The sequence below is a fragment of the Paramisgurnus dabryanus genome, chromosome 17 (assembly GCF_030506205.2).
Source record: "Paramisgurnus dabryanus chromosome 17, PD_genome_1.1, whole genome shotgun sequence".
In the NCBI taxonomy this organism is placed as follows: domain Eukaryota; kingdom Metazoa; phylum Chordata; class Actinopteri; order Cypriniformes; family Cobitidae; genus Paramisgurnus; species Paramisgurnus dabryanus.
Genome location: NC_133353.1, coordinates 29394231 through 29409585, shown reverse-complemented (window position 1 = coordinate 29409585; position 15355 = coordinate 29394231). Strand labels below are relative to the sequence as shown.

The window sequence follows — 15355 nt, the reverse complement described above, 5'->3', positions numbered from 1 at the left end:
TGGACAGATGGTGATGGCATTGCTAAAATAACTAATGGCTCTACCTAATGTTATCATATCATGAAAGCAAAACACTATACCTGATGCAAAGGGCTCCGGTAAAGGGCTGTTGTCATCTAAATCACTGTTGGAGTCCAAATTATGGTCTTTGGTTAGCTGGAGTCTTGAAGCCCTTTTTTCCAAAAGGTATTTATTTAAATCTGCAAAAAAGAAGTGAAGAAGTGATGCATTGTGATGTTGTATCTTATTTTAAACCAACTTTAAAAGGATTTTTTCCTATTATATGTAAAGTATGGTACAGAGACAGAAAACAGCAAAGTGCTGATTTCACAAGATAAACAGAAGTGTTGCCCAAAAGAGCACCTCAACTTAAGATCCCAGCACTGAGATAAAGCTCACATAACACACTCTGTTTCTGCATATCTCATGTTTATTTTAACATGAGCACCTATAGAGTAGTATTAAATTCTAAATATATCCAAAGAGTCTTTAGTTTAATCAGATTTATAAAAGACGAATCAGCTGTACCGATTCTTTCCGAATAAACACGAGCTCCTTGAGACGCACTGTGGGTGGAGCGAGTCACGAGCAAGCAACACACAAAACATTATCTCACTATCTCTGGATAGCTTATAATACACTACATATTCATGTCATTTATATTTTACACACACTTACACGCCGATTTGCAACAAAATACAAGCATTTTGATGCAGAGACTAAAAGCTTAAGTCAATAGCTCAGCAGATAACATGAGCTATTGGATGAGATAAATTATAAATGTGCTGGAGAATAAAGGTGGTGAGTGAACAAAACACAATAAAGAATAGGAAATTGATGATTTATGAGGAGCGGCTGTGTTCAAGAACTTCACAAAATAACAAATTATGGGAAGTAATGTTAACAAGGACCATAAATCTCCTCTCATAAATGTCATGGGAGCCTCCAATTTCAATTAACAGGCCAAACAATTCCTGTGGTCAATCGACGGGTGGAAAACGGGTGAATTTTTACTTCACTATACTTTATATAAACTTTGATTGGATATTGTAAACAAAACCAATTGTTCTTGCTAAATATTTAACAGATTTGCAACATGCTCCTTAAACTGAGCTAAACATGCAGTATTTAAATGAATATAAATATAAAGGAGCACCAGTCCCCATAGACTGAAATGTGTATGGTATGCTGCCCTCCTCACTGCTTTGCCTGGGAAAATGACACTTTTTTAATGTGTTTTGTGGGTTTGTGAAATAAAAAACCAATAAAAAAATAAAAAGCAGTTTAGCAGAGTCTCCATTAACATTATGAGAACCATTTCCCGCTAGAAACACATTAGGTGCATTTATTACAACTTTTGAATCTTCTGTACGTCTAAACCTTATGTTAAGCTTTATGCTTAAAACTGTGCTATAGTCCACATGCTTTTAACAGACTGTAACAAATAGATTCAATCTGTGATTCAATGAATGAGTGCATGCACACTTATGTGTGCTTGTGAGTAAGGCAGAAAAAACGTACCTGTTTCAAAACATCCCGCACTTAATGAAATACCATCTAGTGCAATGTCAGCCTTTGAGCCAGATGTCCATGACGTCTGCACTTTAATATAAAACCTGTAGTAAAACAAATGACATACAATATTATCTTTTAATAATAATAGATTTGTTTATGTAAATGCATTAACTATTGGAGTAAAGCATAAAAATCAACAATGTAAAATATACATCACATGGCCAAAAGTAGTCTGGCACCCATTTCTACAGTAATAACCAGGTTTATCTGTTATAATACGGCTCGTTGGAATGCTTGATTCGGATTGGCATTTCGACACTTAACAGTCTGGCCTGCACAAAATGTAGATCTGAACCCCACAGAACAGAAGGAGACCGACAACTTATTTTTGTTAATGGATAAAAATCATAATGGTTTGTTGATTGGGTGTCCACATTTGTCCATGTAGCGTAATTTCTTCATTTAAATCAATCTTCCATGATTCCCATCTATTCATCTCACCCATTTAAGATCTTTGTTATCTGCAGATTGACATCCTGCCAACTATCTTTCCATTTTCCAGATTTCTCCCACACAAGCGAAGGTGATGAGGTTTCATTTTCTACCACAGACACAACAACCGTTCCATTGAAGTCTCCATAAAGGTACAGGGAAAAGTGTAACTGCACAGAAAACATTAGTAAAGGAACAGATGAAATGGGAAATAAAAACAGTCAGACTTGGTGCATTGTGTAAGCTATTTGGAACTTTTGGTACATAAAAAGAGCTGTGTGATCAGTTTTTAAATATTTCTAAAGTTAAGTAAATCATTTCAGTCGAGCTTTTCTTTTAAAAGGGTAAGTACAAGAACTAAGATTTGGTTTCAAGGTTTTAACTAGGGCTGTCAATCGATTAAAATATTTAATCAAGATTAATCGCATGATTGCAATGAGTTAACTCATGATTAATCGCAAATTAATCACACATTAATTTACTTTAATTGAACACTTTCAAGTTTTTAATACTCTAATCAACATGGGTGTGGACAAACATAAATGCTTTATGCAAATGTATGTTTATTATTAGTGAAACCATACTCAAAATAGAGCATAAAGAACATATTTCAAATATAGCAGATTTTTTAAGAACTTGTTTATCTATTAAACGCATGGGGAAAAGATAGAAAAACCACAGGTTCCCATTACTTCTCTTTCTTTGCACAGAGCAATTAACTTACAACAGCCTGTTTACATTTTCGACAGAACCATCTGCCATTGTTTAGTATATGAATGTTCCTTTCAGAAGACCCTTTTTTTTCTCCATTTTTGTTTGCTGTGTTGTCATTTGTGACGCGTGTTGGCAAATTGAGTCGGAATGAGCAAATTTATTTATATTTTGACATTCTCTATTAAAAAACTTTAAAACATGACAGAACTACACCTGTTTGAAGTTGAGTCAGCAAAGTTAATTTAGAGGAAAATCCAAGGTTTTTTTAAGGTTCAAAAACAAAATTACAGAATCCATAACTTATTTATTAATATATGTTAAACTTTTTTCTTTCTTTTATTTGATTGACATTGAGACAGGCAGACTGTTTTTTCCCCAACAGTTCACTTAAGACATAACAGATCTAGTGAATAGTCGTGGTATTACAGATTAACATGGAAAATCTTCTGAGACACGTATCTTTTATGCAAATGTTTCTCTTAATTGACGAGATAACTCGTCAATGGCGGGGAAAGAGTTAATAACTCAATCAGGTGCCTCTTAGAAATCGTACAAAATTTTTTTGATGCTCAACAACTATTTAGAGCATTGGGAACGCTAGATGAGGGCTTAATGTTCTTTTTTTCAAAAAACCTCCAACTCATTTAGACAGCACAAGTCATTTACTGTCTAACTGTCAACTATGGGCTATCCACACTATTCCTGAGGTTAATGCGGGCGACGCCATCTTGAGCTCAGATGGGTAAAACTTCCGGTGAGCCACTACAGCTAATAATAGTCCTATTGCGAGGGATACGAGTCTGCCGTTTTGACTGGCATTTTAATGCTTATTATGAAATCCAGGAAGATCGGCATAATTTGTGCAGTTAGGGGTTAACATAATAGATGATACAAACGCAGTAAACCTTTACAAAACGGTTGTTTTAACTGTAATACACGCTCAAGAACTGAATGTTTATGTGGCGCACGTGCATCTATTAACTGTATCCACACATCCATCCAGTAAAACCTTTCATAGAAACTGACAGTGAACAATAAATACAATAATTATTAAAAAACAACATATTATGCAGATAAAAATATGCTGATTTATTTATTCTGCTACTATGGCCTATATATTATTACAAAAATGAGATTACAGCACATAATATATAGCCTACGACATTAACTGCTTATTAGTTAATGTTTATAATAGTTCGTGATGTGTTACGCATACCGTTACTTTTGTTGTGTTTTAAATGAATTATTTAAGCAAATAATTTCATAAGCTCATGTCTTATTTACTGTATAATATTTTCATAAAACGAAAACTGAAAACATGTAATAGGAGTTTAATATGTTTATTATGGTTTGTTTAAATAACTTACATTGTATTGAATGAGTTACTGCTGCTGTCGGATCGCGTGAAGCTTGATGTGAAGCCTTAAAAACTCGATAAGTCGATTAAAAATTGCCGTTTAAAAAAACCTCACACCAGGGACAGTTGTGACATTTTAAACCATCACCTGAAACGTTTAAAAACAAGAAGTCTCTGTATATTCCATGTATTAAACACTCGACTGACTGTCCCACTGTAGAGATACGGCATGTCTCTGTGCTTTTATTTGCACATTGAAGATCCGTCGCCCCCGAGGAACAACATGAAACGATTGAATATATATTGATGTATCAGGACACTTCTTAATTTCATCCTCACACTGGTTCATACATGAAATTATGACCGTAATCATCATGGAAATCACCACTCTGGTCCAGTGACAGTACGCGCCGGAAGTCGCACCCACAATTCGCGCAAAGCGTCATGGGGCGTAGGAATAGTGTGGATACCAAGGGTCAAACAGAAATTGCACATTGCGTTAATCGCATGTTAATAAAATTAGTGGCGTTAAAATGAATTTGCGTTAACGTGTTATACATTTTGACATCCCTAATTAACATAAATCATTATTTAAAGGTGAAAAAGAGGATGTTTGTTTTATACATTTTTGCAATATTACTTGAAACTGTCTTTACTAAATGATAAAAGACTATTTATTAGCTGCACTGAACGTAATATTATTAATATACGTCATCTGTGCACAAGATAGGGCCTTAAAGAGTAACTAAACCCTAAACCAACTTTTTTTAGTTAATGATCTGTAAGAATGAGGCTTTATTAGTGCTGTTCATTGATTTTAGTAAGTTTTTTGACATTTGGATATAAAGTGTTTCAATACTACAATATATGGTGTAAAAACGTCTGAGTGCTGCCCTCTTCAGGTTGAACGGTGGCTACTGCAGTTGAATTTTCCTATTGGATGTTGGGTCCAAAAAATGACTCGTGACGTAAGCAGGTTCAAGCTCACCACGCCCTTGTTACGATCTCACCACACACTTAGTTCGTCCCCTCTATCTCCGTTGGGATCTGCCCACTTTTCTTGCATTTTTCAAATATTGCAGTGGGTGGAGTCAGGCTCTGACCAGGGGTTTAGTTATGCTTTAAAAACATCATCCAATTGCTCATGCGGTCATCGCATAAGCGATTGGCCCTCTGGCTTGTCAATCACTGCCATTACGATCCTTGTGAGAGACGTGCGCGCTCCAGTAACTAAACACAGGCGACGCATGCGCATAAAACTCCGTCTTAAGTTTCGTTTTGTTTTCATTGTCGATCCTGCTTTCCTCCTCGAATTTGCACCACGGTAGAGAAGAAACTCGAAGGAGGACGCAAAAGAAAGACTTTTTTAAGCCGCTGGGAATAGGAGAAAATTGTCAAAAGAACGTAATGTAAACAGAGTCGTTATTGGAGAAACATTTCAACGCTGGAGAGCAATGAAGGAACAGAGAGGTGTCAAGACAGACGCGCAGTTCGCAAAATTCTTCTCGACAGGTAACAGTGATTATTCTTTCTTTGGGGAATAATTATTGTTGTTCTGTTATTCAGGTATATTGACGTTGTTTGTGTACTGTAGTTGTAAGGCAGTGACCAGTCTGCTACATGCTAGTTGAAATGGGAGTAGCGTCGACTGATCTAATGTTTTAACGTCTTATTTGTTTATTATCATCATTTCACATAATGAATCCACTGACGCGAGTCACGCGACACAGCATATGCCGGTGTTAAACAAACACTCGTGTTCAAATATTCGTGCACGAGTTTTGGAAGGCGTTCCCCAGAAATGAGCTGTGAAGGAGGGAGGCTGTTCTTACGCATGCGCTCATTTAAAAAACTCAGTAACCGTTTTTGGATTCTCAGTCGGCGAAAAACATCCTCTTTTGCGCCATTAACTAGTCAGCTATATGGTTTGGGCTAGAGCATCTGTAAACTCTGCTGACAGTTCAATATCTCAATGAATGACCTAGTTTTTAATATCCAATCAAAGCACAGTGGAAAACACAAGCCACACCCACTATTTTCCTTGCATGATATTCTGTTTCACTCAGAAATGCGTCAAAACACGGAGAGCAACTTCTGGTTCACAGGGACTTTAAAGGTTCTTTATGGAACCGCAGGGCTTTAAAAGGTTCTTCAACTATAGTATTGTGAAGCATCGTTATTTTTAAGAGTGCATGCTTTTTACTATTCACCATTAAGAGTTCCTACATAACTTTGAAAACATAAACTTTTACCTGACATCCATGATTGGATATAGTTGAGGGAAAAGCAGGGCTTTGAAGGATCACGTCACGTTCATCACCGTGACCTTTGACCTTGAGGAAAAGAAAATGCCCTGAGGCGAGAAAACATCAGTACTCCACAGAGCGCTCAGATATTGCACTGCTTACAAATGAAAAACGTAAGAGAGACTATTGAAAATCTCCAAAATGGGTTTTACAGCATTGCAACCCTCAGATACAACACAGACAATTCTTTAGAGAGGTACACAGTGTTTCACAAAAAACTAATACCAGCTGTTTTCTTTTTAAAACAGACATTTAGCTTTTTCAACCTGGAAGATTTGAAATTAAATAAGTCATAACCCATAAACTGAACAATTTTGTTACAGATGTGAAATTTCGTTTGGCAAAACATTATATCACAATGCTACATAATAACACTAAAGCCTTTAAATCAGCACAGACTTCTCTCAAGGATATCATTTCGATCATGTTACAATCCCATATGCCATAAGCACGTCACAAAATTACTTTCTCCAATGTAGCATTAGGAAGAAAAGTCTCTCTGGTCGCATTCATAACTAACATCACAGCTTTTAAATTTATGTGTCTTTAGAGAAATGCATACATGCGAATATCTTTGTCTTGTGTAAACAAGGGTCTCCTACATGTCCCTGTTTGACCTTCATTTAATGAGATCACGCTTTGGCAAAAGCAACTAAAAGCACAAGGGGAGATTGGAGCATTTAACGTTAAAAACTGTTCGTTTCAGATGAAAACTTGCTAACCACCTTGTGGTATAACTGCACCTCTCTAATTGGACTCTTTGCACAAACCCAAGCCAATTAAACTGATATGAGAAAACTTTTGACATGACTCATCCTGTAGTCTTATTTGGCGAAATGAATACACTGAACCCGGTATGTGTGAGACAGGTGATTCTTTCTCCAATGATTCTTTCTATAGACCAATGATTCTTTATATATGATCATTTACTCACCACCATGTCATCCAAAATGTTGATGTCTTTCTTTGTTCAGTCGAGAAGAAATTATGTTTTCTGAGGAAAACATTCCAGGATTTTTCTCATTTTAATGGACTTTAATGGACCCCAACACTTAACACTTAATTCAACACTCAACAGTTTCTTCAACAGAGTTTCAAATGACTCTAAACGATCCCAAACGAGGCATAAGGGTCTTATCTAGCGAAATGATTGTCATTTTTTACAAGAAAAAAAAAATTCACTTTTCGTCTATCTCCGGTCCTGTGATGCACCAGCGCGACCTCACGCAATACGTCATCACGTCATGAGGTCACGGATGATGCGTCCAAAACTACGCCCCAGTGTTAACAAGTGTGGAGAAAGAGGACCGTTCCGACATTGTTGTATGTTGAATGATACTAATTAATGTCTTTATGTCAATTTATTGTTTAAAATGGTCCGCAAATGTGCGTTTACACGTGACCTTTCCACGTCATTACGCAATTATGTGAGGTCGCGCTGGTGCATCACAGGATCGGAGATAGACGAGAAGTTGTGGTTTAAAAGTGCATATTTTTTATTTTTCTTGTCAAAAATGACAATCGTTTTGCTAGATAAAACCTTTATGCCATGTTTGGGATCGTTTAGAGTCCTTTGAAACTCCGTTGAAAAAACTGTTATGTGTTGTGTTGAGTTAAGTGTTGGGGTCCATCAAAGTCCATTAAAATGTGAAAAATCCTGGAATGTTTTTTCTCAACAAAAAAAAAACATAATTTCTTCTCGACTGAACAAAGAAAGACATCAACATTTTGGATGACATGGTGGTGAGTAAATTATCTGGATTTTTTTTAAGAAAATGAACTAATCCTTTAATGTTATATAATATTATATATAATATAATATTAATGAAGCTGTTTCACATTTACCTTTAGTGTTTTGAAGCATTGTGCCCAGTAGATCACTGTTTTCAGATAGCTGTTCTCCGCTAACTCGTTTCCATGTGGACTGGGAATTAGACGCAGACCATCCACAAGTGTCAGACTCAAAAGAACAATATGAGCCAAAAGGTAAAGCATCTGCAAATACATCCCACAATGTTATTAGAGAAGCTACAATTAATAATGTACATTAACCAAAAATCTCAACTATTCTTTCATGTTGTTACAGCTTTATTTAATGTTTTTTGAACATTAAACATTTTTGAACGTTGTTTCTTACTGCAGTTTGGCAGAGAATCAAGTTCGACCAGAACAAATCTACTAAAACATGTAGAGACAACCAAGACAACACAATTTATGATCGTGTTCGAGTATCAGCATATTCCAATATCATCTGTGTCCAACAATAATATAGTTATGGTGACATGGGATAGGAACTGATATGGATTCATTTCCAGATGTTATTCGCAGGATCACAATCCACACTATACACACATTTAACAGATGTTGTTTAATTTCTCAGTGGAAATACCAATTTCTCCTGTTTAAGTGTGTGCTGCACTGTAAGGCTTTACACATAATTTAACTGAAGCACAAATAATTGTAGGTGGTATAGTGCATTTAGTTAGTAAAATTAAAGGAAAAACGGACCTTTATGAAAAATAATGGAATTTTCCTTTAATGCACTGTTGGATGAAATGGACAAAATATGTACCCCAGCTATCACTACAGGTATGTAAATGGATATCAAACAACTTTGCCCTGACAAGCCAGATATAAAAGTTTTATAACAGCCAACAACCAATGGTAAGTTGTTTAATAAGGCATTTAAGGACCGTGGGATGACATAATCTGGTTGTACAAAACGTAATAAAGCGTTTTATCGACAAGACGATAAAGGTATCTCAGGAGTCAAACATTGGATTCAATGCCTTCCTGCCTTGAAATGCTGCATCCGAACTACACATTTTCAAAGTTCATTAAATATAAAAAATCTCTCATTTTACTTACTGCATATTAATCCCTCATCCTCCCCAAGTGGGCAGTCAATATGAAAATCACACACTCTTTGTTGCTCAATGCAGCTTCCGCTATTGCAGTGAAAAGATGAAGGATTCTCACAGTCTAGATTCAACCGTAAATCATCATCACCTGCGATAAAACCAAAAGAAAATAAAGATTTAGTTAAAGCTTTCGACAGTCATATTTGCAACGTCTCCAGGCAGCTATTAGAGCCAAAGAAGACCAAATCTATTTGAATAAGATAAGAGAGATAAAATATAACAAACATTTTTCCAACCAACAATTCAAGATGACATCAACTACATCACAAGTGTTGTTTCTTAACTTTTTCCCCGCAAGGACTTTTGTTAGAGATCAGATTCAGAGCGATTATTAAAACATACAGAGAGTTTTTACAGTTTTAGGTCAGTGGATACTTTAGTGTTTTGTAAATTGGGTAAGAGCGCCACCTAGTGGATAATAGCAGAAATATGGATTGCCTTAAAAACTCATCAATTGCAAGTAAATAGTTAACTTCAAATTGCCCTAAAAAACATTTCTGGATTGTTCAAGCTTATGAGTTTGGCAAGTGATTGACCCTCAGTCGATGATTGGCTCTTTTACTTGAACTTATTGAGCATAACACTTTTACCCGTTCACAAAAAACTTTAGCATTTTATCAATATCTATAGTCTTTGACCAAACACTACAGCCAAGTTTAATGGTTTGCATAACAGAAGGGTGGCACAGTGGCTCCGTGGGTAGCACTGTTGCCTCACAGTAAGACCCTGGTTTGAACGCCGGCTAGGAGAGGTGGTCCCTGTGTCAGCGTGGGTTTACTCTGTGCACTCCAGGTTTCCTCCCACAGGCCAAAAACGTGCATGTTAAGTGAATTGCGAATTATGGATCGACCAATATGGATTTTTTTTTAGTGCCGATGCCAATTTTTGTTTTAATCAGCCTTAGCCGATGACCGATACAGGCTGCCGATTTTCTTGAGCCGATATTTGGAGCCGATACTGCTTTTGCTCACTCAATTTACATCATCAAAATTACACAATGATGATGCCAAATGTTAAAAGTCTTAATTTAAAAAAAGTAACATTTATTAAACTTTAAAAAACCTATAATTAACAAATAGTAAAATTGCGGTGTCCACAATGAGGAGGAACTATCAGCAAAGGATATTGATTTCTAGCACTTTACTACTACAAATATATATAGAGATGAGAAATAAAAACCCGCTTTGTCCAGCTTTGATCAGCTGTAAAGCCGAGCTTTCGATGTTGTCATGGAAACGTCACATTTTTAGTCACATGACCTGCAGTCGCTTGTGGCTTCCAGCACTCTGTCTGTAAATAATGCTGGAAAAAACTATCGGCAAACTCAGCAGCCACATATCGGCCGATGCCGATACACATAAAACTCACAAAAATCGGCCCGATATATTGGCCGGCCAATATATCGGTCTTTCACTATATTGCCCTCCCCTAACGTGTGCGGTTTAAGTAGAGCATGGGATTAACCAGAACTTGGCATGAATATAGCCGAAAGAAAATTAAGAATAAATAAATAAACAAAACATTGAAATGTCTCTGATAAAAAACTTGTGTTGATTCAAGGAAAGATAATACGCACCCATCACACAGTCAATCAGCTCCAGCGAATCAATCGCAAGAAAACCGACCTCATGACTTCTACAGGATGAGTACTGCACTGTCACCCGGAAGGGTTCATCTGACTGACCAATCAGAGCCTCCAGCACATCCCACTGTGCCCTTGACCGCAATGAAAAGAATTATACATCATTACATTCCTTTATATACAATATAATAAAATGAATGCTCATTGAGTGTCACCTTCAACTTCATATTTTATGGAAAAGAGTAAAAACAGTTATTGTTCCTTTTTCCATGAAATATGAGTAGTTAAAATTATCGCAATTGGTAGAGCATTGCATTGGTTTCACATACTAATGAAATGTATACTTCTAATTCACACAAAATGCATAAATATAATGTACATGAAGAATGTAGTGTCACCCACACTTCAGTATCCTATTCAAGGTCACAACCATATAGAGTTTGAGGTTAGCTGAATGACTTTTAGCTTTATTAGATAGGCCTATATAGACGCTTGGTAGAGTGGAAAGAGCTAATGCAAGCTCAACTAAAGTCTCTGAGTTTGGCTTGAAAACGACATTATAAATGTATGAGTGATTTGTATAATACACCGCACTATATGGCGTAACCTCAGATTTATTAGGCCCGAGAGCCATGCGGCCAAATCCAGAGAGTAAAAGTGTATTAGCTTCATCATGATTCTGCTGGTCCGTTCCAAATTACATTGCATCACAATCTATTTCAAGCTCGATGTCAGGACCAATTATGCCAAAATGAGTATCAGGATCTACTTTTAGAAACAAAATGCTTTCATCCATCTTGTCCCGTGATGTGCCCAGCATAAGAAAATCGATACCAATGACATCTCCATAACAAAAGTCTTTCGGTTGCTCTTCTGCGTGTAAGTAAAGCATTATTTACAGAAGCGTCTCTGCAATACATCAATATGACGTGTCAACCAGATTTGTTGCAATGTCGCCAATCTACGGCAATACTGGTGGTTTTTTGATATGAATACGTATAAAACATTTTCACTTGTACATTAAGGAGTATAGTATGCTGCAGGCTTAACAAAGACTTAGTCTAATGGCATTATTCCACTGCGTGGTATGCTTGGCACGGCTCGCTTTACTTTGGCTCGGTTTGCTTTTTTAGTACCACTCTAAAGTGGGTGGGATTATAGGTTTTTCATTATAGTTGCGTTGCCTCTACTGCCTCGCACTGTTACATCTCGCTTGGAACCCAACCAAGGGGGTACCAAAAAAAGTACCTGGTACTGCAGTAGGTAAGCTACTGTACTGTACACAGTGGAAAACCCCCAAAAGTGAGCTGTACCAGACCGTATTAGGTAGTGTAAAAAATTGAAGATGTCACAAGTTTGAGGCAATCACTAAATTCACATTTGAATTTTTAAGAATTTAGACAATGTGCCCACCTGCCACTTCCTTGTTCCTTGAGCGTAACAGCTACCGGTGTTATGTCAGAAGAGTCTGCATGTTTCACGAAGACGGACAGATTTCCTTTGTGTGCTTCTGGTTGATAGCGAGCGAGTTGAAGGCGACACGTTGGCCCACTGGTTTGCACTATAGGACTGGTGATGTGGAAAATACATCTACCAACATGAGTTGAGCTGGGCTTTAGTAACAGATAATGACCTGTTTCAAAAAAAAAATCTCTGAAACATAAAACTGATGATGATTATATGCTAACATTTGAACAAATATATTACCACCATAACAATGGAAGTAAAAAGCTGAAATGAAAAATCATTAGGATTTTCTGAAAATCGCCTTCAATGTTGTCCAAATTAAGTTCTTAGCAACACATATTACTAATGATAAATAAATATTTGATATATTTATGGTAGGAAATGTACAAAAAATCTTCATGGAACATGATCTTAAATTAAAATCTTAATGATTTTTGGCATTTTAAAAAAATCTAATTTTGACGCACACAATGTATTGTTGGCTATTGCTACAAATAAAGATTTTGGTTCAAAACACGATAAACGTCATTTTTAAAAATATGTAGTTTAGAATCTGGTCAGTATTAAAATGTAAAATTCTTAATTTTACGCAAAATCCAATATCCGCCATGTTATTCTGTCATCTTTTCTCCTTTTTTTCCCAAACCGCGATAAACGCCAGTCATCCTTCTCTGCAGAATGCAATAAATCCCTCAACAAATAACAACGCACACATGCATTGTAAACAACAATTCAACAATGGTTGAATAAACACGTAATCCAATTTTTCCTTATCTGCTTCGTGATCAACAAACAAACAAAAACAAAATAATAATTTTGATGGCATTGATAAACCTGTGGTGGTTTTCGGTGACGAGGAAGAAACGTAAGCCATCAAAATCTAAAAATGTACATGAAAAGCATTGTTGCTTGTTCTCCCGACAGCATCAAGCTTCTGTCATGCTAACACATTGACCCCAGGGGATCTTATGAAAAACTTTTCATTATTTTACTCAAAGTCAAGGAAAATCGAGCAGAAGCAAAACATTTTACAGCTGATCGCTGTCAAAAAAGTTCAGCGAGGACATCCCAAGTAACAGCAGCAATGACCGTGTTCTTTATGTGACAAAGTAAGTGTTTTGATTAATGACATTAATGTTTATTTTTTAATCAGTGTATACCACTAGTTAAGTAAATGAATAAAATATGGCAAAGATGAATGCACATTTATATATTGATTCAATAGATTTATAGCATTTTGAAAAAAAACTTGTCATGGATTCATTGCATTTTGCGGAAAAAATTATTCATTTTTATAATAAATCTTTAAAAATCAAATTATGTATTTTATTTTTTTATGTTATTATAACCTAAAGATGCTATGTGAAAGTTTGTAACAGAAAATATTGGTTTTCATCTTGTCACTTTTTTGGTATAGAAAACACATTTTTATCGAAATTAGTCAAAATGGATTTATTGCGTTTTGGAACCAAACTCTTCATGTGGTCCAGGGGTCACACATATAAGATTTCTAATATGTTTTTTTCCACTGAATGAAATGAGTGTTACAGCAAAAAACAAGGAAAAAGTAAAGGTATCAAAGAAAAGTTATTATTTCTACCTTCAGATTTTCCAGTAGAATAATCTTTGACTGGTTGAAAACCCCATCTATTGGCTCTGTGTTGTTGTGGTGATGTGACTAACCAGTCCTCTCCTGTGCTGTGATTGGATAAGGTCCAAGAACATGAAGATTCAAAATCACAGTAGGAAACTGTAGATAGATAAAGTAACAGTATCTAAGAGGGTTAAATGTGACTCAACATGCAAAGATTATAAAAATGACCTATACTTAAATCTGTATGAAATTATCTTATTAGAAATATGTAACAATGCCTGTTATAAATGAGTTATAATAACACAAATTTCGGCAAACACACAAAATAAGCATTATTTAGAGAAAAATAAATATATTGAATCAAACTGAGGAAAGACCAAAACACAAACATTTGGAAACATGGATGGTAAGTGTATAAGCCACAATGTTTATAATATTTAAGAATATTTTGTTTATTTTGTAATCTTGGTTTTGATGTATTGTTTCTAAACAATGTGTTTAACAGTAGGTGTTCAAAAACAAGCCATTATTTCTTGAGTAATGCATTTGAAGAAAAGAAATGGCTAAAAACTGACCTTTCAAATGATCTGTCAGCAATTATATTTAACAAATGGGTGTAAAAGAGACCTTGTTTGTAAACAAAATCTGGAAAGAATTGGGTTCCTGGAAAGAAAATGTAATTAAACTATGATTCTCTCGTTCTCCACCATCTGCCTTTTCCTCTAATGATTTCAAAAATGCAAAACATTAAAATTAACAAATAATCAATAAAAGGTTATGTCAGTTCGGGCAGAAGAGAGAAATCCTGAGGGCTTTCTGTTTGTAATCAGGCACTTCAGTAGAAAAACACAAAGCAAGTTGTCTTTGGAATTATTAAGCTATTGATCAACAGAGACCGCAAAACAGGGAAACCACATAACCCCTGTGGGATTCAGCACACATTTGAAGTGGAAAAGTTTGTTCTTGGTTCAATGTGGTAACTGAAATAATAAGGAAATAAATGTAGGAGAAAAAACAACCAGCCTAAAAAAACAACCTGAATGATTTATTCACAAATCAGATTGATCCTTTTTGAGCCCACTCAATGATCTAGCCATGGTTATCAGCGAAAAATTACATAAATGTTGTTGTTCCTCAAGCAGAGAGCACAAATATAAAGCACATGAGTTATGTAAACCATTTTATGCTTTTTATTATTTTGGATTTATACTGCTCCTGTCTTTGTAAAATATGAAATATAAAAAAAATGATATTTAAAAAATAGTCATATGGGTTTGGAATAAAACAATAGTGAGTAAATACGTTTTATTTTAGGCTGCACGCTGCATACAAAATCACCTAGTTCCATACTATATATATATATATATATATATATATATATATATATATATATATATATATATATAT

At 35.5% G+C, this 15355-nt stretch overlaps 1 protein-coding gene across 1 annotated transcript in view; it reads right to left on the bottom strand.

Annotated features, from left to right (window-relative positions):
- Positions 1 to 15355, bottom strand: part of ltk (leukocyte receptor tyrosine kinase) — a 61384-nt gene that overhangs the window by 24832 nt on the left and 21197 nt on the right. The window contains exons 3-11 of the mRNA XM_065288369.2: positions 13955 to 14104; positions 12301 to 12520; positions 10882 to 11021; positions 9253 to 9393; positions 8230 to 8379; positions 6331 to 6431; positions 2017 to 2177; positions 1522 to 1616; positions 81 to 200 (exon numbers count right to left, since the gene is read on the bottom strand). Of these exons, the coding sequence (XP_065144441.2) occupies positions 81 to 200; positions 1522 to 1616; positions 2017 to 2177; positions 6331 to 6431; positions 8230 to 8379; positions 9253 to 9393; positions 10882 to 11021; positions 12301 to 12520; positions 13955 to 14104 (1278 nt within the window). The remainder of the gene's footprint in view (positions 1 to 80; positions 201 to 1521; positions 1617 to 2016; positions 2178 to 6330; positions 6432 to 8229; positions 8380 to 9252; positions 9394 to 10881; positions 11022 to 12300; positions 12521 to 13954; positions 14105 to 15355) is intronic.